Below are 25,346 nucleotides of genomic sequence, written 5' to 3'. Positions count from 1 at the left end.
AAAATTCTTTTCTTTTTAATTATCACCGAAAGATTTTTTTTTTCGAAAAAAAATTGTCCGTCTTTAAACGACTGAATGTCCTCACGAGACGATGCGATTCGAATGAATCACGTCTCATTTCAAAGTTTAAAAGGATGTCCTTAAAATGTAAAAAAATCATGAAATTTTGCTCAGCCATTCGCGACGTATTGCCAATTAAAGAAATCCTGTTTTGGATTAATGCTTCTGGGGCCATTTATTACCCCGAATTACCCCGAGAATTTTGAATACCTCCGGAAATAATTATCAAAATTAAATTTGTAAGTTCGCGTCGTAATCCAGCGAAAATGATTTTAATTTCTGTGTTCCAATCTTTTAATTGTTGTAGCATTTACCCTCTCATTATTAACGAATTAATTAATTTCCATTCCGTCCCCATAAAAACCCATCGCCCATTCCAATGCGTCGGTATCCTGTGATCAAATGATGCGATTGGTTAGCGTCACATTTTATTTTCCGGCGTTAAAAAATAAAATAAAATTTATATAAAATGAAAAAGCTACCGACAAATATTTATAAATGTCCCAATCCCTTTAAATAAATAACAATAAAATTTTGTGCCTAGAAATAATAGTAAAATTAAATTCGTAATGTCGCGTTGCGAGGAAGCCATCCGAAATTCCTTTAAGACGTGTATTTCCCTCGGAGGCGTCCGTGCGGACCGCACAATGGAATTTTTGGTGGCCCACGGGGCCCTTTGCCGCCATTGCCGGCTGTTTCGGGCCCTCGTGGGAAAATTGAGCACGTGCGAAACCCCAAGGACCAGCAGCCTGTTATTGTTCCATCGTCTTCATGTCCTCATCCCTCCTCCACCCCTCCCACACCCCAAGGCCTTCTTTCAAACTGTAATCTAAGACGATCGGAAGGCCCCTCTTTCTTCTCCACAATCTTCGTTCTTATTTTCATGGTTTCTCTCACTCACTCGTATCGGTATTTCTACCGTTGATTTTTGTTTGAATGTTTTTGGTTTTATGTTCTTAAGATGGTTCTGACTGCCATCGAGACGTCTCTGGTGATAATTTTTTTTTTCTAACAGGGAAAATTGAGGATGATAATAGGGTTTCTGAGTGTTTCAGGGAGTTAATGACGTTGGGACATTTATATCGAGTCGTAAACGAGATCTACTGGAATTTCTTAATGGACAAATTTTTTTTTTATTCCTAAAAGGAATGTAAATTTCTCAAAACTCGTAAGAAATTCAAATGCACCGATTTTTCAATGATTTTGTTCCCCTCGCTGACTGAAATAATTGGGAAACTAATCATTGGATTTATTTCAATGAACAAATGTCAATAATTTGATGCCAACGATCGAAGGGACCTGGACAAATTGATGTTTTAGGATTTCTAATCAAGTACAGGAAAATTAAAGCTGAACAATTTAATTCACTGATTTATTTAATCATTTTTTAGTGCCAAAATCAATTGGCAGAGTGATCTATTGACTTTTCCTGAAGGATAGACACGCGCAGGAAGAACAATCAAGTGGTGAAGATCGAAAAGAATTTCAAGGAAAAATAAGTAAAAATTTTTGAGACGTAATTAATGCTCATGTGCCATAATTTTCCTTAGTATTGTCGTGTACACGTGACCCGCAACAGTATAGAAAGCCCCGTACATGCACTTATTACCGTCGCCTCCGCGCACTTATCCTCTCTGTCAGTTGAGAGGAGCACGTGCCGGTTACGAAGGCCAACTCAGCTACGTGCAATTTTCCCCCCCACACACATACAAATGTCGAGGTGATTTGAATTCACAGAAAAAAAAAATAAATAATATATTTCCGGGTGAGTATATCCTCATTGACAAACGCGCATTTCATGGAAATCAGGTGGAAAATACTGTCAACTTTTTGTTTCAGTGTTTTTTTTTTAATCTCGTTTTAAACCGGTCGCTGTCATGTGCAAATGAAACAATCAATAACAAATAGATAATTTTTCCTTCAGAAAGAAATTTTAAAAAATGTTTCTGTTGATCTTTTGCATTTTTTGCATTTTTTTGGGGGAAATTATTGCGAAAAAAAATTTTGAATTTATTTAAAAAATGTGTAAATGTATTTTTTTAATGCAACGCAATGTCTAAAATAATCAATGCAACTCACTGTATTGTGAGTCGCACGAGCCTGGGAACGCGATAGCACGTGCCAAACGATAAACCCCCATGTAGTGGGAATAAAAGAGAAACACTCAAAGGGCCATGTGTTTTCATACCAGGTGAACTCAACTCCGTGGGAATGCCTGCCCCAGCTCTTCACTCTTTACCATTAATATTGCCCAACAGATTCTTCAAATGAGATTTAATTTACGAATTATGTTCAAAGAGATGTGCCACTTAAAATATAAATAACCCAATCATTACAAAATCATGAGAGAAAAATCAAAATAAAAACTAACAGATCAAATACAGTCATTGAAATAGAATTTAAAATATTTGAGAAAAAAAAAAAAATAATTAAAGTCCTCCCTAAGCGGACTTGATGAAAAAATTAAAAAACTCACGAACTTCGAGGCAAAATAAATTAATTAGACACATGTCTTAATTATAACAATTTATTTTCCCCCTGAAAGCGATTTACGAGTGAAAATGTCGGATAATTTGAGATTTTCCTGGACCTTTATTCCCCAAATTTTGGCACATGAACCAGGGGATATCAGGATAAAGTATCAACTGGTCGGTGGGCATTCCCACGGGGCACGAGCGGCATTATTACCCCAAACCCCCTCCCGTCAAGTTATTCCAAATGAAGTCGACCCTTCATCCAGTTGTTTCGCCTAAAATCGAATTCCCCCCCTTTTCCCCTAGCTATTTATGCCCGTATGATCACTCCTGGGGGCTTCAATTGACGCGTGCGACCGAATGTTTGTCATTTGGAGGGGTGAAATGTCTGAGGTATCTCCGTCATGTTTATTACACACGGCACGAGCCAAAAGGTGACATATGTTTTTTAAAAAGGGGAACGTACGATCACGTGGGAAAATTGATACTTCAAAAAACTTCAATATGTTCAAATCATTAAAAATTTATCTCCCAAGAAACATTTTTTATTACCCCAAGAGCTCAATAATTAAAAAAAATGGCGCCGCGTTTTTCATTGCAAAATCTCTTTATTTACCCGATAAAAAAACATTGAATTATCAATTTTAAGCGAACGAAACGTTCCCTACGATCACGAGAATCATTGAGATGTGGAGGTCGTATCATACGGCCTTACGACCAGTTGAAAAAAAAAAAATGAGCAATTAAAAATAGCATTAATTCCCATCTCCAATAATTACAATCAATGTTGACTCATTTCCTTCCTTCCGCTTTCGCAGACTCTACACTTGACCACGTGTATCCAGCACGTGCCTCGTTCAATCATACACCTCAAGTGTAAACTACACTCGTCCAATAAAATCCCCCCCCCCCTCCTCTTCCCGCCCCCTCCAAACAAATTCGTTAAGTTAGATGTGAAATTGATGTTTCGCGATGTCCTATAGAATGCACGTGCGAGCAAATTAACTCCCGCGAGAGTCTCGACCTGTGCACGTGGCCAATATCCATTCACTTAAAGCTATTGACAACTCGAATATATTTTTTTTATCAACTGTATTGTAAATAGTTTATTTAAAATAGTGATTCTGTAAATAATTTAAAGTATTTATCTACTTTATTATTTAAATCAAATAATTGTGCTCGGAAGACACATCCGCTGTGTACCGATTCCTTAGAGGAACTAACGAGGTTTTACGAAGGGAAACAACGCCCTGGACCTTTTAGTCAGATGCTCACAAGGAGTCCTATTCATTCCACTTTGTCAACATACTTAAAATCAAACCTAAACATCATACCTCACACTTCTCAGAATTCTAACGGATAAAAATGTTTTCAATTTAAAGTATAAACACTGAGAAGAGAATTAGATTGATTTTTGCATTTTATTTATTTATTTCATGAAAAATCCAACGAACTGACAATACGCTTTGGCTCTATGAACAAATACTTAGTAATATCCCAGTGCTTAAAGAACAATTCAATTGATTGATTTCAATGGGAGCAGGTCATTAACCCTGTCAGTGAATTAATTTTCAAATTTCAAGAATTAATGAAGTCAGTGAAAATTCATGCGACGAACTCCAAGAAACGCGCTTCCCAACGGGGAAAAAAAAATTTGCTCCGTAAAAAGGAAAATCTCAGAGTCTTGAGTAGTCACGTAACTCTCGTGCAAACGATAACTGGCTAGGGGAGTCAGTGGGGGGAATTAACTACAGCTAAAGGAAGTAGTAACTCGTTAATACCCAGAAGAGTCGCCAATCCTCGATCATCAAAGGAAAAATCAAAAGTGCCCTAAAGAACTTGTCTACCAAACACAAAAACCAGTTCTCTACTGTTTACATGGAATCTCCAGAATTCTAAAAAAAACTGAAGACCAAAAAACTTCAATTAATCAAAGACTTGACAATAAAAACTATTTCAAACTCATGTTAGAATTGAAATTAACGTTCCTATCACAGGAAAGACAATGAAAATTATTTGGTCGTCCGGAATACGAGAGAAAACAAAATTGTAATGTCCCTAACGATTTGTTCCTTTAATGAACATCTGTTTTCAATTAGATTTCGTCAAACAAGAGAATTATTTTATTCCTTAAATAATTACCCCCCCCCCCACGACAAACGTTTTTACACTTCTGGAAGCCATTGAACTTCCCATGTAATAATCAATCTATAATTAAACCATTTCTTCGCTTGATTGCCTATTAATTCATCTTGACGATCCCCATTCCCCACAATTACCCATAAAAATCATCAACCACTTCAGCGATCGAGAGGATCATCTCATGATAAAGAAACATTTGCCTCTAATATTTACAGTACCAGACGTCCTTATAAATGATCATTAGATCAACAAAATAAACCGAATAACATTTTTTAATCAACTCCCTACCCACTAGTTGTTATTCCAGTTCCCTTGATAACAATTTTAACATAAAAATAAAATAACTCGTCCCAACACTTCCATCATCTCCACGTGGAATTATTACAAGTCATAATGCAAAATATCCTCCTCCCCCTCCCTCCCTCCCATCCCCCCTTGTCATACCACTGCCGCTCATTCAAGAGCAAATAGAAGACACCAAAAAATAAAAGTGGAATGAGGAAAAGAGAGTAGGAGTGTATAAGTGGTACGAATAAGGACAGAGAAACGGTGACGATGGCTTGGTGTGGGCGCGTGTCTGGCAGCTGCCGCTTACAGGTGGTGTGCTTGCTTGGGAACCAAGCTCCACGGCGCGTTCCCACGGAAGGTCCGTTTCCCTCTCCCCCCCCTTGTACCACCACCGGGCCCCATTTTCCCCCTATCTTCATCCCCACTCCAACATAACCAGACGAGATTCTCCCCGCATAACAGAAGCCCCCTTTGGCATACCATATAAAAGGCCCAACTCAACATCACCACCTCACAATATCTCGCTGATCGTTCACCAGTAAAGTTCGTCAAGAACACCACAAGTTTATTAAATAATATCAGTGTTGACAGCGCACTCGCAGTCACTGACTACACATCAAGTGAAATAACAAGATTATAATTAATCTTGAATTGTGATTAACTGTGATTAGTGTGAAAATAACGAAGGATATTAAACAATGCAGATGAACGAGCAAATGATGGTTGTTGATGGACAGGAGCAACCGATATCGAGAACATATCAATACAGAAAGGTAATTATCAATTGATAATCGTGTTGACGAGTGATTTTGAAGAATGTCTGGAGGACAATTAGTCAATCTGTCAAAATACTTGACATTAAAATTCAAAAAGTCCAAGTTTCTGGCCGAAATTCAATATCAAATCAATCGAACTGTCAATGTCGAATAAATAATTCTAATGAATTGTTATTTTTGTTTGTTCAGGTGATGAAACCAATGCTAGAACGCAAACGTAGAGCCCGCATCAACCTCTGTCTAGATCAGTTAAAAGATCTAATGGTAACAGCCCTAGCTGGTGATGGTGAGAACGTAGCAAAATTGGAAAAGGCTGACATCCTGGAATTGACAGTTCGTCATCTTCACAAACTCCAGCGTCAGCAGCGTCTCTCCGCAAATCCAGTTATTGATTCGGATCGTTTTCGCGCTGGTTACACCCACTGTGCTAATGAGGTGAGCCGATGCTTGGCTGCAACACCAGGAGTCGACATTGCATTGGGAACAAAACTCATGACACACTTGGGACACAAGTTAAATTTAATGGACAAGACTGGACCACTGACTATTCACGTAGCAGCACCTCAATCATCACCGTCGGGCAGTGAATCATCGATGACTGATGATTATCCAATGCCCTTGACCCCAGCATCGAGTCAACCATCACCTTCGGCAATCAGAAGTGATGTGGACCTGAGTATGTCGAGTCAAACACATCACGGACTTCTGCAAGTTGCCAAAACGACGGAGGCGGTCTGGAGGCCGTGGTAAATCAACTTGGAGGGATTTATTGGGGACAATTGTGTAAACGTCATCGCGAGATGGGAATTAATAGCGATATTTGTGATGTTAGAGTCAAAATTATTGAGGGTTTAAATAATGCTAAGAGACTTTACGTTATTATCACATGAAAAACGATCAAAAACATTTTTTTTGTTACAACTGACGATAATAATTCGTAGAAAATGTTTTCGGTATTTTTAACGAGTCATTGATTCGGTGGGTAAATGTTTTTGATTGTTTTTTTTTTTTAATTAGGAGAGGGTTAAGACACGATCTCGACACGACACAAGGTCACGGTACTTCGTGCCAAGTGTTTCAAGCTTTAATTTACTTCAGAGTTAGATTTTTTGTCACTTTAATAATTGTTTAATGATAAATAACTTTTTGTCTGTTCTGGCAGTCGTTGAACTGTTCAATTAATAATTAATGTGCAATTTAATGATTTGATTTTACTCAGTTCAGAGTTTAATGATGTATAGGATGGCGCCAGAACATTTTTCAATTCGTATGTATGAGCCTCGTCTCGGTCGTTTTTTTATAATTGACCATTATTTGATGTATCATTAGATCCTTGATTTAGAGCAAATCAAAAATTGTCATAAAAATTGTTGAGAATTTCTATGACCGAGCGGAGGATCTTGTGATAGAGAAACATGTACCTGTGATATTTACTGTAGCAGATGTGCTAGTAAATGTTTTATTAGATTTATAAAATAAACAGAACGATTTTTAAAAAATTTAATCCATTGTTTTTCAATTTTGATTACCCTGACCTTTCCCATTTCATTCAATCATGTGATACAATTCGAGACTAATGAATCATTCATCGCGTGACGACGCATTTTATTTTAGTTTCTGATGACACAAGTGCCAAATTAATTTTGAGTGATTCATTGAGTGGAAAAGTTTAGGCTAAATTCAATATCATGGTCTCATAAAAAATTAATTATTCGGTTGAAATGGGGAAATTGTTGTCTGTGGAATTTCTGTTCAATCAGATGGTGTCGTTTGAAAGGGGAAAATAGATGGGATAAAAAATTGTTGGTGGAGTCATTGATATTGGGTCAATGTAATGATTCTGGGGACTCAGAGGCAATTACTCACTGGCTAGTTTATGGGCATGAAAGTACCCAGTGGTGATAAATTCAAACCGGTAGTACTGGTGCTCTCGTTTTGAAGGGGGAGTGGATCGATTCATTGAAATTTCACGTGAATGCAGGGGCCGTTATTGATTTAACACCGAGACTAATGTCGCGACACAGAATATCAAACACTTAAAAAATTGACTGAAATTAATTAAGACGTTCCGAGATTTTTGTATAAAAAATAATATTGAATTTATAAAAAAATTTCACGAGTCACGAATTTACCAACAAAAATTTTTTCAAGTATTTTCACTCTTCAAATGATTTTTCATTCATTAAAATTATTCATCTCCACTGTTTGCTTCACTTTTTCGTTAAAAAATCACTCAAAAGTGTTGAAACGTTTTTTGTTTAACTTAATGAACACAACAGTTAAAAAATTAATTATCATAATTTTAATAAATGGAAGAACAAATGCTTAAGTGATTTTTTGTTGATTAAAACGATCAATTTCGATAACTTCGTAATTTAATTTCGCGAAAAATTATGGCAAAATTAATTATGTCGATTTTCACAATTTTGAAGGTTAAGAAATCCAAAAAATATCGTAAACAACAGCTTTATCTGGGCTTTGGGCTTCTGAGAATCCAGAAACGTGAAAATCATAACCTCAATTAATTAGGTTAATTAGACTAATTAACACAATTGCGTTATCATCGAAATCTAAATAGCGTCGTTTGACATTGAACCACAAAATTGTTGTGGAAGCAACAGTGTCGCGGAGTCGCACGTGCGGTACGTGAAAATGAATCGACATTAACGCAAGTTTCGGCTGTGAAAAACCGATATAATTGGCATCACAGAGGCCCCCGGCTCCTTAAATATCGTCTTGTGATGAATTGAGATGTTTAGAGAAGAGAAAAACATGCTTAGAATCCAATAATACTCACATTTACGACGACTAACTCGATGCACAGCTGTAACACGTGCTGGCGGGACAGGTGCACAATCAGGTTCGGCGTCCATCTTGCGGCATCCCCCCGCCAACCACTAGCGACATGGCGCGCTTTTCAATCGGAAATGATGGCTCCAAGTTTATCTGCAGAGAATGAATCAAGAGAATATTTTTTATTCAACATATAATTATTACAATAAAAATTAACATATTTAAACTCTCTCAAGTGGTTTTATTCCATTTAAATGAAGAAAACGAATTTTTTTTTCAATATTTTTCGTATAAATTAATTTTCTGGGTCTTTCGAGCTCGAAAATATTGCAAAATCGTCATCAAAAAAGAGATAAAAATAAATTCGATACTTTATTAGCAGTTTTTTCGACTGAAATTTAACTTAAAAAAATTATGTTCTATCGAAAAATGAGAAAAAATATCTAAAAAAAATTTTTACCTCATTTTCTTACCGACAATGGCTAAAGAAAAATTACCGCGATAATCAGAACCGAACATAATTCCATAATTGCGGGCGCGCATGCCCTGCCGTACCGACCATTTCGGTTGCAAAATTAGTACGGGCGCTACTGCTACAAAATCCAGGGGGGGTTGATCTCCCCTAGGGGGCCAGCCCCCTATGATCTCTGATTTCAACTCCCAAAATGTTCTGAAATTCAAAAAAAAACTTTCCTTTAAATTCCACATTTTTCATGGGAGATTTTATGTAATTTCCACATAAATCTTATTAAATTAAATTAAAAAATAATGACTTTACTCTAGGAATCGAGTCTTTCAAAGGAATTTAACACAATTGTTTGGCTTAAACAATAATTATTCACCTCGTTCCATTATGGGTCATCCATAAAGAAGTTTTCTTCTAGACCATCAGACCCAAAAGTCCCAGCGCAGACCCATCAACATCTTAAATTACATAACGATCCCCCAATAAAACGTTTCTTGATTATTTAACTTATTTTTTTGATTAATCACAGTTAAATAAACGACTGGAGTCGACGCCTGTTCCTGTCCCCGTCCCTAGGGAAGTATTGTCCTCCAGTTGAAAGCCTGAAAATCCCCAGTAACATCAACTCCCAAGATGTCGCCGGGGGAGACACTTGATATATTCAACTAAACGCACGCGGTCGAGATTAAAAACGTCCGGGATCGCCATATTGCCTAGCAGTGGAGCGTAGAAAAAACATTGTGTTCTCGTGGAGTAGCCAAAAGGCCCGAATAATAAGGTGGAAAAATAAAAACATCCACCAAATCAGTGTTACCGTTGTTCCGAGCGAAAAAACGTGGGAATAAATCATCAATAATTAACAACAATTGGCAATTAAATTGGTAAGTATAAATCGCCGGCATTTCTCACACTGGAGCCTCGTGCCACACTCGGCATTCCTTCCTGATCCACAACTTGATTTTCCAAATTCCTGATAATAATCCCGAAGCTCTTAAACCCATCGAAAATCCCATTTTTTCAATTTTATTTCGTCGATTTTCGAGATGAATGAGACACTCCGAGATAATTTTCGATTTATTTTTCACGTGAGCCCATTACAAAATGTTGCACAATATGGACGCGAGCGAATCTCTAAAATGCAACACGTAGGACCGGTTTTGGAGAATTAATTAATGTTCTGGTGAATTATGTAATTTCGAGGGGGTGGTTTTGGGTATTTTTGGGGAATCGTTGGGCTGTGCGGATTATTCTAATGATGGGGCACGTTAATATACATTTTCTGAAAATAGCGTAGCATTCCTTGGGTACCCAGGGAGAGTACAACGCCACGGGTTAATGGCTTCAACCTTATTATTTTTCCGATTCTAAAATCCGCTGGGGAGAGACAGCGAAATGGTTCGAGGTTTAATGTCCTTTACAGTTTTTGGGGATTTGGAGAATGAAACGGTATTGGGGCGATTGGGACTCAATAGTTTTGCATCGCCGATTTACGTTAATTATAGGGGGTATCGGTTCATTAGGGGGAATTGCCTGCCCTGAGGTTCTCATCTGTAATCGTTTTCAATTTACTTCGATTTTTGTTTAAATTATTATTTTTTTAATTTCTCTAGATATTTCGGATCGTGTGGCTTTCGGTGTGCCGGACTCGGAAAGGCTTTACAAATTATTATTCAACGATTGTTTAGTCGATTTTTATTCACTTATTGAATCGGCGGAGAAAGAATGGGATCTCCTCTTCGATTCAGGAATTTTATTTATATTATTGATGTTATGTTACGGTATTTGCGTCCATCTGTATGTTTTCCACACCGTCTACAATTTCACAATTTCAATTTGTGCACACGTTGTCTTTTGAAATTTAAATCATCGGAATGTGACACGAGTCAGAAATTTTCAAAGTTTCCAGAAATAATTCTATAGATTTTTATTTTAATTTATTTTTGTTCTTCAAAATTTTGTAGATTGATTAGACGCACCGAGAATTATTTGAGAAAAAAAGGCGCAATAATTGTGTTTCGGTGATTTTCATTCGATTATTGATTCACTAGAGAGGAATTCACTGCGTCGTTATTTCAACGAATTTTATTCATATTTCTAATGGCTACTTGTTCCATTGTTTGGTTCGTGTCAGCAAATGAAACGGTGTTCAGGTATTTATGGAGAGATAAATAATAAATTCATTTCACTCATCAGCTCGAGAATATTCCATTTATCTGAGAATAATTCGGAAGGCAACGAAAAATTACTTCTCTACGAGAATCCAATTGTTTGAATAAACATTTTATCCATTTTTTGGATATTAACGAAGACAGAATGTTTGAGGAAATGATTAAACAATTTTCCTATTTTTTTTAGATATTCTAAGGAACAATTATCATTTATTCAGCAATTACTGACGTTTCCTATGACTTCAAATCATTCCTCACGTTATCAAAGTTAATGAACGCCAGGAAATCTGCTTTGCACTTATTTTTATTCTCTTTTGTACCTGTTAAGTTCAGATTTCCTATCAAAAACGCAATCATTCAGTCACTAAAGCCATCGGTATAAAGCCACACGTATGACAGAAACAGTCATGTGGCTATTACCGATAACACGGACTCGACATTTTATTTCAAAACACAAATCCATTCCTGAGACATAGGAAGAACTGGAAGAGATATTATGATTATTGGACTCTCTAGAAATTTCGATAATTCCAGAGGACGTCGATGACCCTTCTAATCTCCAGCCAGACCTCCAAGGGGTTTCCACCGAACCCACTTCCTTGTCGTTCCCCTTTACAGCTCTGAGCCCTTTTCGCTTAAGTTTAAATTACTCTTCTAGAACATTCGGACATTAATTTTCACATATTTAATTGCTTTAGCAATTATTTCCAAGGAGAATGTCAATGCGCTTCGTAAAGAGATCTGTAGATAGATTCCTTGATTATTATGAAACATTTCGGGACTTATCATTCGCTATTGGCTCAAAAGGGGGGAATCAATTCCATCTATATCAGATAATATTGGGTATGTGAACATATGGGGCTGGAGATGAGTGTTTAGGCCTTGAAGAAAGTCACAACAGCTGTGAAAGTAGAATACAGGTTTTTTCCTGGGTTCGAGGAGGTTTTTCAGTTTTTTATCTTATTTTTGATTTCGTATGAGCGTTTTATAATAACGAAAAAATCTAGATAATTAGCGCTCTGAATCATCAGCTCTAGTTCTTCAAATTTTTTAATTGCACTCACATCTTTCATTTTTCATTTACCCTTTGGCTATTTACATTTTTTACTTGAAAGAAAATAATTTTGTTTTGTAAACAATGTGAGAAAAAGTACGATGATTTTATTTTTAAGATTTTTTTTTTAAAGTTTTTTAATTCAGTAATAATTAAATTGACAAATAGCTCAATTCGAATAAATTTTCAAATATTAAAATTTCCATTCACACACGTGTGATCTGAAGTTGAATGATAAATAATTTATGTAATTATTCCGATAATAACAAACAAGGGAAGACTTTTCCCGTTGATAAATGAATAACTGAGGATATTCTGTTATGTAAATATTCACTTCAGTTTCCTTTAATTTGAATTTTCGTCCACATGAATGAAAATTTATTTCTTCCTCATTATCATCCATGAAAATGACGTGGGGAAAATTCAAGGGATTTGTATGATCCTTCTACCTGCTCAGGGTTTCGTCTAGACTCGGGTCATTTCGGTTCCCCCCACTCCCCATTTTACTCAGTGACCACGGGTTATGTATAGTCTGAAGGAGCCTACTCAATCATTCAGTTCTTATTCTGCGCTCGCGCATGTTAAACACGTCTCCTGTGACTAGCAACCACGTGTAGTACATTTACTTTGAAAAATTAAAAATTTTTAAGTTGTGGTGATAGTATTTCTACTATTTAGTTAGTTTTTGTGTGAAGTAATTTTTACTTGTATTTTCATTTACTTGACTAGTTGATTATCATATCAGTGAATTTGTGATTACTTGTATTTGAATTTTACACTGAAAATGGAGTTCTCAATGGTAAGACTAAACAACAAAATTTTATAACTTTATTTCTTTTCTTTGAAAAAAATAATTTAAATAATTAAAAAAGAGAGTAATTGATGTCTTCATCGTATGGCACCAGTGAGAGTAGCTAAATGATTTGAATTATTGCATGAGCATTCGAAGTTTGCATTTCCAATCGTTTGAATATAAATTTAATGAATTGAAATCTACTAAATTCATTTTTATTCTTCATTTATGATTTTTTTTATTGACATCAGTTCACAAAATTCGAAACGCGTTTAACCACTAGAAGTTGACAATCAATCCAATTCATTAAAAATTTTAATCGACTAAATCGACACGTCACACGAGTCCCCTTTAATTAAAAAAAACACCCCAGCTGCCAGTGATTTACGAATGATTTATTGTGGATTATAAAACTGTTGGCAATTCATCGGCTGCAGCAATATCAACGCTATAAAGTCTGATAGGTCCTGTGGATAGTTAACGATTCATTTTACTTTGTGTTTTTTTAGCGGGAGAGCCGGTCTCCCGCTCTTGAGGCGAGTTCCCTCACCTCCGTGAAAGTTCAATTGCATTTTATCAGGACATGTAACATTCACCTCGCAAATCCCTCGTTACAGATATCAATTCCTCTGATTATAAGAGAAACTGACGGAAATAAAATCAATGACGATTGTTAGAAAATTGTTCTTCCGACACAGGAAATAAATTTGGCAGCCAAAATGTGATCTGCTCCTATTGCATACCCCTCGTAGAAATTGTCAGTGATTCTTACATCTGTAGAAGCAAGGATAAACACTTTCTACTGATAGTAGAGCATTTTTCCATGGAGTTTGCATAATTCAACATTCTTGAACATTGCAACACGTCATTTTTGTTGCAACCTATTCTCTTAAATTATTGTCGAGAGTTTTTTGATATTGAGTCGCAACAAAAAGACGTGCAAAAGCGTTAAAATAATTTATTTATTGCATGTGTATTAGAGTAAACATAGCAAATGTCTCTAGGCCCTCTTCGTAGTTGAGAAAATATTCTAGGAGTAATGTCTGGACATTTTCATCTGACCGATATTATTCTCGAGAAAGTTCCGTAAATTATCTCTCAGTTACTTCCACAATTTCTTCCAAACAATCCGATAAAAATCGCTAACAAACTCAGTCCTCAATGCTCATTACAATTCTCTAACATTCATTAGGACGACTCACTAATGATTTATTATTTTTCAGCCTTCAGAATTTCCATTGGAAAATAGCTACAGTGGATCAGAATCATGGGTATCAGGAACGTCCAGCTTATAAAGTGGGCAGTCCCATTTGCACTCATAATCGGTTTATTCTGGTACAAACGTCGACGTGTGGATCGAGTTGATCCAGGTGGAAATTCAAAAATCGAACAAGATCCTAAAAATTTTCCCAAGTCTCCCAGCAACGTGGCCAACACGAATCTCAGTGGCTCTAGGATAAATATCGGTGATTCACCCTCCAATAAAGAAGGTACGACAGAGGGTTCGGGTATTGGTCTTAGTCCCAGAAGAGTCAGCCGGAGCCTTGATATTCCCGCGAGAAAAACTAAAACCCAGGGAATCGGAATGGAACCTAGCCAGTCTGAAAGCAGTTCTTGGTACACTGAGGTAGAACAGGTACCTGAGATGAAGGAGGTTGTCCTTGGTAGCAATCCAACGTTCTCGAGCTTCGACATGATGTCCAGGAGCACGAACCACGTGGAGATAACTCAGGAGCCTGGGGAAGAAGTCACCTTTGATTCTGCTCCTAAAGAGGAGGAGCCGAAGATCTCCATGGATAGCAACAACACTAACGGACAAGCTTTGTCTGAGCGGGATTCCGCTAATCACAGTCCGGTGTCGGGAGTTCTTGATGGAAGTGTTAATGATGATGTCAGAAGTGAAGGCAGCACTGACAGTGGAAAGGGTGGTAGTATCAATGGACAATCGATAAAGCAAAAAGTGATAACAACATACGAATTCACAATACCCGAGAGCTTGGCAGGTCGTATGATTGGAAAACGAGGTATCGCAATTCAAGAACTCAATACCAAAGCAGAAGTGACGATGACAGTAAAACCTCACCCGACGACAAAAGACCTGAAACTTTGTTTAATCGAGGGAACAGAAGAGAACATAAACATAGCATTGGATTTGATCAGAGAGAGATTTCCATTGAAAAAATTTCCTGAAGTGACACTCGATCAGGTTAACGTGAGCTACGATCCCAACCACATTTCCTGGTTGGCTCACGTGATTCAAATTCACTTGGTAGCTGGAGTCAATAATGATGTTAGGATCTGTCACATTCTGCAACCTGACAAGATGTTCATTCAGATGCCAACTCATCCATCTCATCCATCACTTAAGTTGTTAGATTATAACATGACACAGTTGTATAACACTACTGAGTCACCACCTGTACCAGATCAATTAGCTCCGGGAATGATTGTGGTGGTCAAATGGTTTGGCACATGGGCACGTGCTATTGTGGAGGAAGCTGATCCGGCTGGAAAGCGTCATTCAGTCAGGCTTGTCGATCACGGTGGTTACTGGACTTTTAGTAGTGCAGCTATGAGGAAAATTAGATCAGATTATTTGATGTTGCCGTTTCAAGCAATGGAAGTTTATTTAGCAAATGTTAAACCTAAAAATGGTAGGTTCATTACTAGTTTTCGATTAATCACTTTTATGGAGAAATAGAAAATGAGTATTTATTTTAATATATATTTTTTGTGTCTACAGGTAAATGGGGAAAGGAAGCCTTTGACATTCTGAAGGAACTCTCTGCAGGTACTATTCTGCAAGCTCAAGTAGAAGGCTATATCGATTCCAGTGTTTATGTCAGTTTGTACATTAATATACCGAAACATGGGCTAATATCTATAGCCGATGAATTCATAGCACGAGATCTAGCTGATTCATCAACATTCGAGGAGATGCTTCGGGAACAGTCACTACCACATTATGCTTATACTTCAGCAACTAAAAAAACCGATGATACAAACGTGTGATTTTAAAGGCTCTGGCCATAATTCGTGTAAGTCCAGTAATTTCATTAGTTTAAACGATAGAGAACTGGTGGATACATGTGAGTGTGATTATTATGTTTTTCAATTTTGAAAACAGTGTGTCTGACCATAGTATTTCATGAATGAGTTCATCAATCCTTTTTTTAAAGCCAAAAGGTCCGTTTTTTTGCATTTAATTGCGAAAGTTATCCTCAGTGAATGATATGAGTTGTGTTTTCGTTTAAAACTGAGAGAACTGTTGGAATTAATGCTGGAAATTGAGTTCTTGCCCATCATCGGCCATCACCGATCGATAATTGACATTTTCGGCCTGAAAGAGTGCAAAACATTTTTCGAAAAATTTAATTATTTGAAATTGGTTCCGTTTGAAATTAATGAAAAAAATTCATTTCAATATTTTTGTATATAAATAGAGCGTCTGAGAAGTGGCATTTTAATCTCATCAGTGCATGAAAAACAATTTTATTGTCAAAGTACTGCATTTAAATTATTACTCTCCATTATTCACATAAAAAAAACAATGACTGATTAAATAATCTTCATGATGAATCATTTTTGAAGAGCATATAAATCATAATGTCTGCAGAAATATGAATAACACTGGTGAGTGTCACTTGTATGAATGCAGGAGCAGTTCCTATTAAGAGCAAAATTAAATAATTTCTTAATTAAGAATCACTTTAGTTCAAACTTCATAAATTTTTATACGCCATTCACTTTTCTCATTCATCGAACATATTAGTTTCTATAATCAGCAGCAATATTTGCCTTTCAATGGTCGACATATACCGATCCTATGATAAACATTGAATTTAATTTTAGGCTGAAATTCTGGTCGTAATTCTCCTTCTGTAAATATTGTAAACATTTACGATTTCTTCTTTTCCTACATATTGAAATATTTATACATAACGTAATAAGAGAGGAGAAGTCCTAGAGAACGTTGAAGTGACAATGGAGAATAATTAACAAAGACATTACTATTCAAATTATCCGAAGAAAAGAATGTTAGAATTAATATTAAAGTTAAATATTGAGATCATGAACAAATGTACGAGTTAATATCTATAAAATCAATTCATGCGAAACAAGTTCCAGAAAAATATTCATCAAACAGTGGAATTCTATATTCAAAGTTTCTGGCCACTGGGAAGTCAAAATGTCGGGGTGTATTAGATTAAAAAATTTGACACAGAAATTGAATTATCGCTGAGATGTTTCTCTCTGTAGTTATCTCTTCTTTTGATACAGTAGAATTTATCGTAGTCTTTTGATAAAGCATTTATTTCCAAAAAATATGAAACAAGAAATAATATATTTCGCTATAAGTGCGGCGGGGTGTTAACGAGTGAGAAGTCACACGAGTTAAAAGTCCGTCGCACGTGTATCCGAACTATAATTTTGTTAGTGATGTTATGTTCAGCGAGGGGGGAACTGTACCATTTTTCGTTTACAAGTTTTGACTTTTTGTTTACAAGTAAACGAAAATGCACTTTTCCACACTGGCTGAACGTAGCAGCAGTGATAAAAAATATATATAAATGAACTGATTTTTTATGCAAACAAAAAATACAGGAGTAAGTTGATAGCTGATAATTTAACTGGGAATTGCCAATGTTTCTTGAAAACCCAGCTTGACCTTCCAAAAAAAAAATGCAATGAAAAATGTTGAATGTTGAATACTTGATACTTAATATTGTTGATTTCTAATGCAAAAGAAATATTTTTCTGGGGAACTATTATTAAGATATGGCCGATAAGTATAAATTTATATTCGCATACGCGTCATCAACGAGATGTTAACTTCATTATTATCTTCATTTGTTTTTTCAACTATTTCTTTCAATTATTTTCGGAATATTGGAGGGTGAAAGCGTTAATTCATCCTCTGCACTATGTTGGAAATTGAAGATGAAGCACAAATGTTGCTTATCAAGATAATCATCGGTTTCCTCGATTATTAATCTTATTGTATATAAAAAAATTATTAATGTTATCATCTCAATGATAAGTAACGACCTAGTTGTGAGGTTGTAGGATAATTTAAGATTTATTTTCATGTGTCATTCATTAATAAATAAAAACTGATTTGTATGTAAATATATACCCATGTAATGTCTCCGGCGTTTTCATTAAATTTGCACCATTTTAATTAAAAAAATTGTTGAAGATATTTAATACCCAGATAGGGCATGAATTGAGGGGTAGTAACTCCTCATTACTCTACATCGTTCTCGATCTATCCAGAGTTTCTTGTTTTTAACGAGTAAATCATTTTCTAATTTTTTTCTCAAATCAATTAGTGACTTTGTAGAGTCCTGGACTGCTTCCAATTGACCTGAGAGTGCGGTCGTACCTTCTGCGATGTTTTTTGCTTCGTCGATGAGTCTAAATTTAATTTCAAATGTGAAAAAAATTCTGAAAACGAAAGTTACATTTTTTTTCATGAACAAACGGTTTTTTACCCTTTCTGCGTCGCGTCTCTACAATTCTCAATATTTTCTCGTGTTAGTCTCATCCCCAGGCGGGTCTGGGCACACTTCATGGGCCCATCGAGCCCTCTGATAGCTGAATTCGTCGTATTTATCAGAATTTCGTTGTCCGAAAGTCTCTTCAAGCACTGAAACAATAATTTTTAATTTGGACAACACAAATAAAACCAGAATTTTAATTTAAACGATTACAATAATAATTCTCTCGTCTGATGAGGTAATAATTTACCTCTTTTAACGCAGTTTCGAGACTTTTGATAGTCGCTGTGAGGTGAACAATCTGATCAGTGAGGGCTATTTCCACTGCAGCTGCCTGTTTCCGTAAATCGTTCAGACACTTCGTTGTATTCTCTTTCATATTCGCTCGGAGTAATTCGGATCGACTAATCGCTGTTTTTGCATAAATTATTGATTGTTTAACGAAGGATGTATGCCCATCAGGTGTCGATTGACTGCAGCAAATGAACAATAATATTTTTTAATGCTAAAGTAATTAAACTGAAGAAGAATTTCAGAAATTCCGAATCATTTCCTTTGGAATCTACGATAAAAAAAAGTAATCTAGGAAATTAATTAATTTACACACTCTGGTGGTACTTGGACACTTCCTGGCTTCCATTGCAATATCTCAGAATTATTTTTAAGACCAATACACGTCGTATCGACATCATAAGCAACTGATTTGTCAGACCAGTCGTGTTCAAGTCTCTGTTTCGCACTTTTCAATTCGACCAATTGCATTTTCGTTTCGTCGATGCAGCGAATATACAAATTTAGGACATCATTGGATAATTTAACTTCCTGATGATAAATAAAATAGAATATGAAATTGTTATTTAAGATGTTTGAACGTTACTTTTGTGATTTCTTCAGCTAGAGCGTCTTTCATAAGATCAGGTTGTTCCGTAGGTTTCCTGATCCTCTGAATGTCTTTGCCAATATTCCTGATGATGTCAACAGCTTGAGAACAGCTCCATAATCTCCTGAGCTCCCCCTGAATTTTTGATATCTCTGATTCAACCTCTTGGCTTACAAAATTCAGTTCGGTCTTCCAGTGGAAAATTGCTGCAGCTCTTGTTCTTAACAGAATATTATTATCCAGCTGGGTTTTATCTGTTTGAGAGAAGATTTGAGACTCCCGGAGTTTGGTTTTGAAATCCTGATTCCTGAAATTAATTTTTGTGACGCATTATGAGGAAATCTATTCAGTTTTCCTTTCTATTTTTTTTTGTCATCACTAGTGCAAGAACTTTACTTGATCGTTGAATTAAGGGAATTAATTTGTGGAGTTAATTAATTAATTAGTTGATTGATTTGGATTGGTTTTGGCTTTCAATGGCCTAAGAAGTTCCTGAGAATTTTTAATTGTCAGCGCTTACTTTGCTTCACGAACGCGATATTTTGAATCGTTTAAACATTTTTCGTGAATCTTCTGCGATTCTTGGGGGTTGTATCGGGATATGGTGAAGTTACCAACAGTTGGCCTAGTTCCTGTGAGCTTTCGGAGTCCTGCCCACTCGCCGAGGGGTGGCTCACACCCCTCGAATGGTCCAGAAGGTGTTAAACATCCTGAGTTCTCGTTAATTCCTGTCTAACAATGAGAAAGAGCAAACGCCTTTGCTAATTTTATTTTTATCTCAATAACCGTTAGTCCTAGGAGAAAAAGTTGTATAATAGTTTTTATAGTAGAAGAAATTTCCAACAAAAAATCTCTTGTGACATTTTTTCGTGAAACTAGTCATTAACGAGATAATTCGGTATTTAAAAATCGCACTCATCGGAAAACTGGAAACATAAAATTCCTCGTTCTGAAGATCTGCTTGTGAGATTTAACGATTTTATTCGGTGAATTCAATAATATTATTAATTATTGATAAATTCTTGTACCTTTTCATTAGCCAAATTGATTTTCTCTTTTTCATTTCCACAATTTTCAATGCAATAATTTTTTCTATCGACGGTTTTGTCAAAACTATACGAATTTTTTATGTTATTAACATTTGAGACCTTAAATTCTTCATTTGCGAGACATTCCTCAGGCTTTTGAGTTTTACAAACCGTTGACACTACCGTTTCCTCCATTTTAGCCCTCACTATTAAAAAATTTCTAGAAAAAAACAACTGAAAAAATACACTCATGACATTTAATAATGTTCTACACCCTTTCGACAAAAAATCACGTCCTTGCGTTTTATCATTATTTAATAACTCACAAAGGTTCAAGCCGGTACATAAATAAAAAAACCTAAACTTATCAATTTATTAACTAATTTCTAAATTAAAAAAATAGACTTTTACTTCAATTGTCCACATTTTTCGTTTTATTCCGATGAAAACAATTTTATTCTCCATCTTCCACTGATTTTTCTAACAATCAATAAATTACAAAAACAACGCAAAAATGAGCATTTTAACGACACATTTATTAAAAACCACAAATGTATGAGCCCAGAAAACTCCAGTGAATAGAACCATAAGAGAGCAGTGATAAAAGGTGATTCCCAGGGATTAAAAAATTCCATTGTAAGCGATTTGAGGTGAGAGTGCTGGTGGTGGATTTTACACGAGACCGGATAATGCCTCTGCTGAGGGGTAGTAGGAGCGCAACAATTGTCCACGATCTCTGTCGACAAAAAGTGTTTTCCTCTTGACAAATATTTCGCGTTCCAAGTCATTTCGAGATTTTACTAGATCCGCCTGAGTTTCCTCAGCCCTCGTTAACTGTCCCGACATGACAGATAGATTTTCTCCTATTGTCTTCACTTCTTCGATCAATCTAAAGGCAAAAATCGATCCAATTAATCAATGCTTGCAGTGTTTCCAGGTCTAGTTCATCCATTCAGAGAAACTATTCAATTTCCATACCCATATTGGGGTTCGTCTCGACAACCCTCGACATTCCTCCGGTATAATCGCTCGTGAAGACGAGTCTGAGCCACTTTTAATGCTTCATTGAGACCTTTGGCAGCTCCTCGAAATTCTTCAATTAAATTTTCAGTCGCTGAGAGCTGATTTAGACACTAGAAAAAATTAATTACAACAGTACTCAAGGACATCCTGGTATTGAGACCTCCTGAGGATGTTTTTAATGCATTCCTCACCAGCTGTGTAACCCTTGGGTTTCATTTTAAAAAATATTTTTCTTTTCTCACCTTTGAAAGTTCTTTCTCCAGCTGCTGACACACTTGCTCGGTCTGGCTAACTTTCTCTGCCAATTCCTTGTCCACCTGCATGGCCTGACTCCTCAGATCCTTGACAGCCTTCACGTAGATGTCATTCAGGGTCTTCCTGAGGTGAATAGACGTCTGCCTGACAGCCTCAGCATTGGCCAGGGCCTCCGAGGTGAAGTGATCGTAGCTTTCTGGAGTTGATTGCCTTCAAAAAATTATTTTCCCAATTTTTTATTCACTTTCAAAGACTATAAATAATGAAATACTCTTTTGTTGATTATAGGAGGGATTTACTGACTCTGGAGGTACTCTAGTGGCTCCTGGTTTCATCAAAATCAGCGGAGAATCATTCCTCAGGCTCACGCAGAGGGAATCAATCTCGTAAGCATCTAATTTATCTGTTATATCGAACTCCAGTCTCGCCTTCGCTGTCCTCAACTCCAGGAGCTGATACTCCACCGATTCTCTGGTCCTTGTCAGGGTGCTCCTCACCACGTTGCACAGGGCAACTTCCTGGAAGTTGAGGGCAACTCGCAAGTGAATAAATTGAATTCGATAAAAATTGATTAAGTTTTGGAGGGGAAAATTACTTTGACCAGTTCCTCTTCTACTTTATCCCTGACCAGATCAGGCTCCAGTCGTTGACAACGAATGTCCAAGAATTCTCCAGCTATGGACTCCGGCAGTGTTAGAATCGAGAGGGACTGCTTAACACGACGCAGTTCACCCTCCAGCAACTCTATCTCATCTGTTATCTCGTGCAGTGCCTTCTCCAACTCGGTTTTCCACCGGTGTATCACGCTCGAACGTTTACTCAGTCTGTCCCGATTTTCCAACTGAATTGTGTCAGTTGTCTTGTAAATTCGAGAGTTATTTTCCCTCGTTTTTTCAGCTACGAATCTGTTTTAAAAAATTGTGAGACGAAATTCGTGTTAATTTTAGAGCCCAAGACCTTGTGCTGCTAATTAAATTATTAATTATGTCGCCATTATTTTTCTAATCATTCTCTTCACTCTTACGATACAGTTAATTGAATGTTCAAACAAGTTTTGTTGATTATTCATAACAGGACAATTTCAGAAATTGAAAAATAAGTGTTTATCTGTCGTTGAGGTACTCTTACTGTGCCTCGTCGATGGTTCTCCGGTTCTTATCAAAAAAAGTTTGATTATGTGCCCTCCACTCAGCCGGACTGTATCGAGTAACGGAGTAACGATCGACGACAGGTCGTACGCCTGTAATTCCGGCCGTGGGAGTGAAAACGACACGACCAGTTGCCCATGGGCCAATTGGTCCCATCGTTTCCTCACTTGTACAAGGAAGATCGTCGCTGGCTTGAGGCAAGTACGGTGGTGGAGACTTGCCTTCCTCGTTCATGCGGTTTTGAAGGACATCGACCGTTGGATCAACCTTTAACGTATCCTCATAATAAAAAAAAAATCCTAATCTCTAATCCATCAAAAATTCCATTTCATTCAATCAAAAATATAAATTTATTTTGTCTGCGTAATATTATTAATTAATTGCTCAATAACTATGATGATAATAATAATAATTTATTTTCTTTGGTGTTACATCAACTGTTTTACCGCTCCTCCTTCCACTCCTCTCTTAAAATAGGTAATAATTAATTAGTCTAATTAATTATTGAATAGTTTTCAATCAATTGTTATTAAGTTCAAATTATTTGAGGGATTTTTCAAAAATATTTACTTAATTAATTACGAAAATTTGTTCATTATTTCACAAAAATCATCCAGTTTTCTATAAAAATGAAGTAATCATTAAATAAAATTTATATACTATTTAATAAAAAATATATCTAAATAATCGTTCAATAATTTTTTTCCAAACTGTGAAAATACAAAAATTGCTCTCCATATTATTTAATTTTAAAATTCAATTCCTTATTCATGCGACTCACCTGGGGCTCCCCCAGATGCCTGACCCCACAGGGTTCAATCTCCGGCTTCTCCACTCCGTTATCACCCGTCGGGCGTTTGTTAACGTCACACCGCACCTCTCTCACTCTCCCCGGGTCATTCCCAGCACACCGTTCGTCCAAACAATTCCTCTGCAGCATCCCACGCACTTGAACACGAACTCCCGAATGATAAGTTAGCCCCAGGATGCCCGGGAAATGGATTTCAGAGCGACTGGAAAGCACGCACGTCGTCCCGGTGGCACGCAATCCTCCCCTAGCTTCTCTTGATTATTTGGGGTGGAGAGAGACGTTACCAAGGTGGCATTGCACCTGGGGAAGTTCAACAGCTTTGCTTATTGATCAGAAACTCCACGAAAGCGACGTAAACAAGTTATCAAACCAATAGTTCTCTAATGGTTTATTTTCCCAGCAAATTGTCGATTTTGTAATTGAAAAAAAAAATGTTCTGAGGTTAAAAAAATGTGACAAATGTTGAATTCGAATCATTTTTGTAAAAAATAATTGATTTACGAAATTTAAAAACGAATTTCAATGAGTTAAATATGTTTTGCCAACTGGATGTGATGTTGGAGTATCCGGAGAGGGGCGAGAGGGGGTGGGGGCCGGGGGTGGAGATGGGCTTAGTCGTCTGGAAAACCCAGGAATCCAAATCCCGAAACGTCGGTGAGCGGTTGCCGAGGGTTTTCGAAGCGTGCCTGACAGGGTGGTCAGGAGGCCTCGTTGAGTTTGTTCAAGCGAACGACGAGGCTCAGCAGAACACACACTGACCCCCACCCCCCAACCCCACCCACTATCAACTGCGGGGGTACAGTGTCATCTCAATCCTTCCAACACTCACTCCACGATTTCACAAACCAAAACCCTTAAACCCAAACTCAAAGCGAGTGACCCACACACTTTTAACTGTTTGAATATGAACTGGGAAGTGGAGCTTTCAATTTTCGGGGGATATCCGGGAAAAAGTTATCATTATCGGCTGTCAGAAATTTCATTTGTATTCCATTCCGTGTACTAACTTTCGAATAAATTTATTAAAAAATGATTCACTATTTTTCCTCTGTTTTATGTTAATAATTAAGTAATAATTTGTCTGTGGTTTGCTCTTCCAGAATATGAAATTGTCACTAGAAAAATTATAATGAGATTGTCGTTATAATTAAAGATTAGTTAGGGAATATTTTATGGATTTAAGAGGACAATGGAGAGAGGGTAAGTGAGTAAATAAATAAATGTAAGGAAACAAAAGTGTAAATATTATTGAGGAAATGAATAAATCAATTTTTTAAGGGTTTTTGCAACGAATTTGAAGATGACTGATTGTTTTATTTGTATATTAATACGAAAAACTGTTTGAGCATCGTTTTCCCCTCGTTGAAAACCATCAGACCCTGTGAGCATAATTTTATGATGCGTAACAAGCTTATATAAAACGGTATAAGTACGAAAACATTCCACCTGGCTGAGTGCCGTGACGCTCCCCCGATGCAGAATAAATTCATTTCAGTTTACATCACCGATAAATACCCCTAAGCCCCTTTTCTCTTTCATTCCCTAGAAATCAAATCGCTATTTTCTGCCTCCACCCAGACACCCCCCTCACTTATACTCAACTTGAGTGAATGATGATAAATAAATAAATAAACTGTGTAAAAAAATTGTTGTTCAATCAAATTAAAAAAAAAGTTTGGAATTAAT

At 36.6% G+C, this 25,346-nt stretch overlaps 5 protein-coding genes and 1 long non-coding RNA gene across 8 annotated transcripts in view; 3 read left to right on the top strand and 3 right to left on the bottom strand.

The window, feature by feature from the left end:
• The window catches only part of LOC135169367 (tubulin monoglutamylase TTLL4), a 91,691-nt gene extending 83,040 nt beyond the window's left edge, over positions 1-8,651 (bottom strand). The window contains exon 1 of the mRNA XM_064134312.1: positions 8,538-8,651. The gene's annotated coding sequence lies outside the window, so the exon portion shown is untranslated. The remainder of the gene's footprint in view (positions 1-8,537) is intronic.
• On the top strand, positions 5,461-7,238 carry LOC135169369 (enhancer of split mbeta protein-like). Its single transcript, XM_064134315.1, has 2 exons — positions 5,461-5,737; positions 5,930-7,238. Exons 1-2 carry the CDS (start codon positions 5,663-5,665, stop codon positions 6,488-6,490), a joined length of 636 nt encoding a protein of 211 aa, XP_063990385.1. The 5' UTR covers positions 5,461-5,662; the 3' UTR covers positions 6,491-7,238.
• A 1,005-nt stretch (positions 8,652-9,656) lies between the features above and the next one.
• Spoon (spoonbill) lies at positions 9,657-18,163 on the top strand. 2 transcript variants are annotated; one of them, XM_064134313.1, is made up of 3 exons: positions 9,657-9,880; positions 14,238-15,668; positions 15,758-18,163. In XM_064134313.1, the coding sequence occupies exons 2-3, from the start codon at positions 14,282-14,284 to the stop codon at positions 16,024-16,026; spliced, it is 1,656 nt and encodes a 551-aa protein (XP_063990383.1). In that variant the 5' UTR covers positions 9,657-9,880; positions 14,238-14,281; the 3' UTR covers positions 16,027-18,163. The 2 variants fall into 2 exon arrangements, with proteins under 2 accessions (XP_063990383.1, XP_063990384.1); XM_064134314.1 differs by lacking the exon at positions 9,657-9,880 and adding an exon at positions 12,823-13,020.
• Positions 16,065-20,618, bottom strand: LOC135169163 (tektin-4-like). The gene is made up of 7 exons (XM_064133899.1): positions 20,544-20,618; positions 19,916-20,127; positions 19,393-19,702; positions 19,123-19,337; positions 18,766-18,988; positions 18,510-18,664; positions 16,065-18,432 (listed from the first exon to the last, which is right to left on the bottom strand). The coding sequence occupies exons 1-7, from the start codon at positions 20,616-20,618 to the stop codon at positions 18,219-18,221; spliced, it is 1,404 nt and encodes a 467-aa protein (XP_063989969.1). The 3' UTR covers positions 16,065-18,218.
• Positions 20,619-20,966: 348 nt separating this feature from the next.
• On the bottom strand, positions 20,967-24,563 carry LOC135169006 (tektin-4-like). 2 transcript variants are annotated; one of them, XM_064133671.1, is made up of 7 exons: positions 23,631-24,563; positions 22,830-23,128; positions 22,297-22,606; positions 22,005-22,219; positions 21,689-21,911; positions 21,402-21,556; positions 20,967-21,312 (listed from the first exon to the last, which is right to left on the bottom strand). In XM_064133671.1, the coding sequence occupies exons 1-7, from the start codon at positions 23,787-23,789 to the stop codon at positions 21,096-21,098; spliced, it is 1,578 nt and encodes a 525-aa protein (XP_063989741.1). In that variant the 5' UTR covers positions 23,790-24,563; the 3' UTR covers positions 20,967-21,095. The 2 variants fall into 2 exon arrangements, with proteins under 2 accessions (XP_063989741.1, XP_063989743.1); XM_064133673.1 differs by having other exon boundaries at positions 22,830-23,116.
• On the top strand, positions 21,716-23,177 carry LOC135169007 (uncharacterized). The gene is made up of 3 exons (XR_010300135.1): positions 21,716-21,878; positions 21,990-22,243; positions 22,333-23,177. It is a non-coding gene; the product is annotated as an uncharacterized LOC135169007 (long non-coding RNA).
• Positions 24,564-25,346: the final 783 nt, after the last annotated feature.

This window comes from Diachasmimorpha longicaudata, chromosome 14 (genome assembly GCF_034640455.1).
Source record: "Diachasmimorpha longicaudata isolate KC_UGA_2023 chromosome 14, iyDiaLong2, whole genome shotgun sequence".
Classification (NCBI taxonomy): domain Eukaryota; kingdom Metazoa; phylum Arthropoda; class Insecta; order Hymenoptera; family Braconidae; genus Diachasmimorpha; species Diachasmimorpha longicaudata.
Note: the sequence above shows the minus strand (reverse complement) of the source record. Positions and strands in the feature narration are given on the sequence as shown.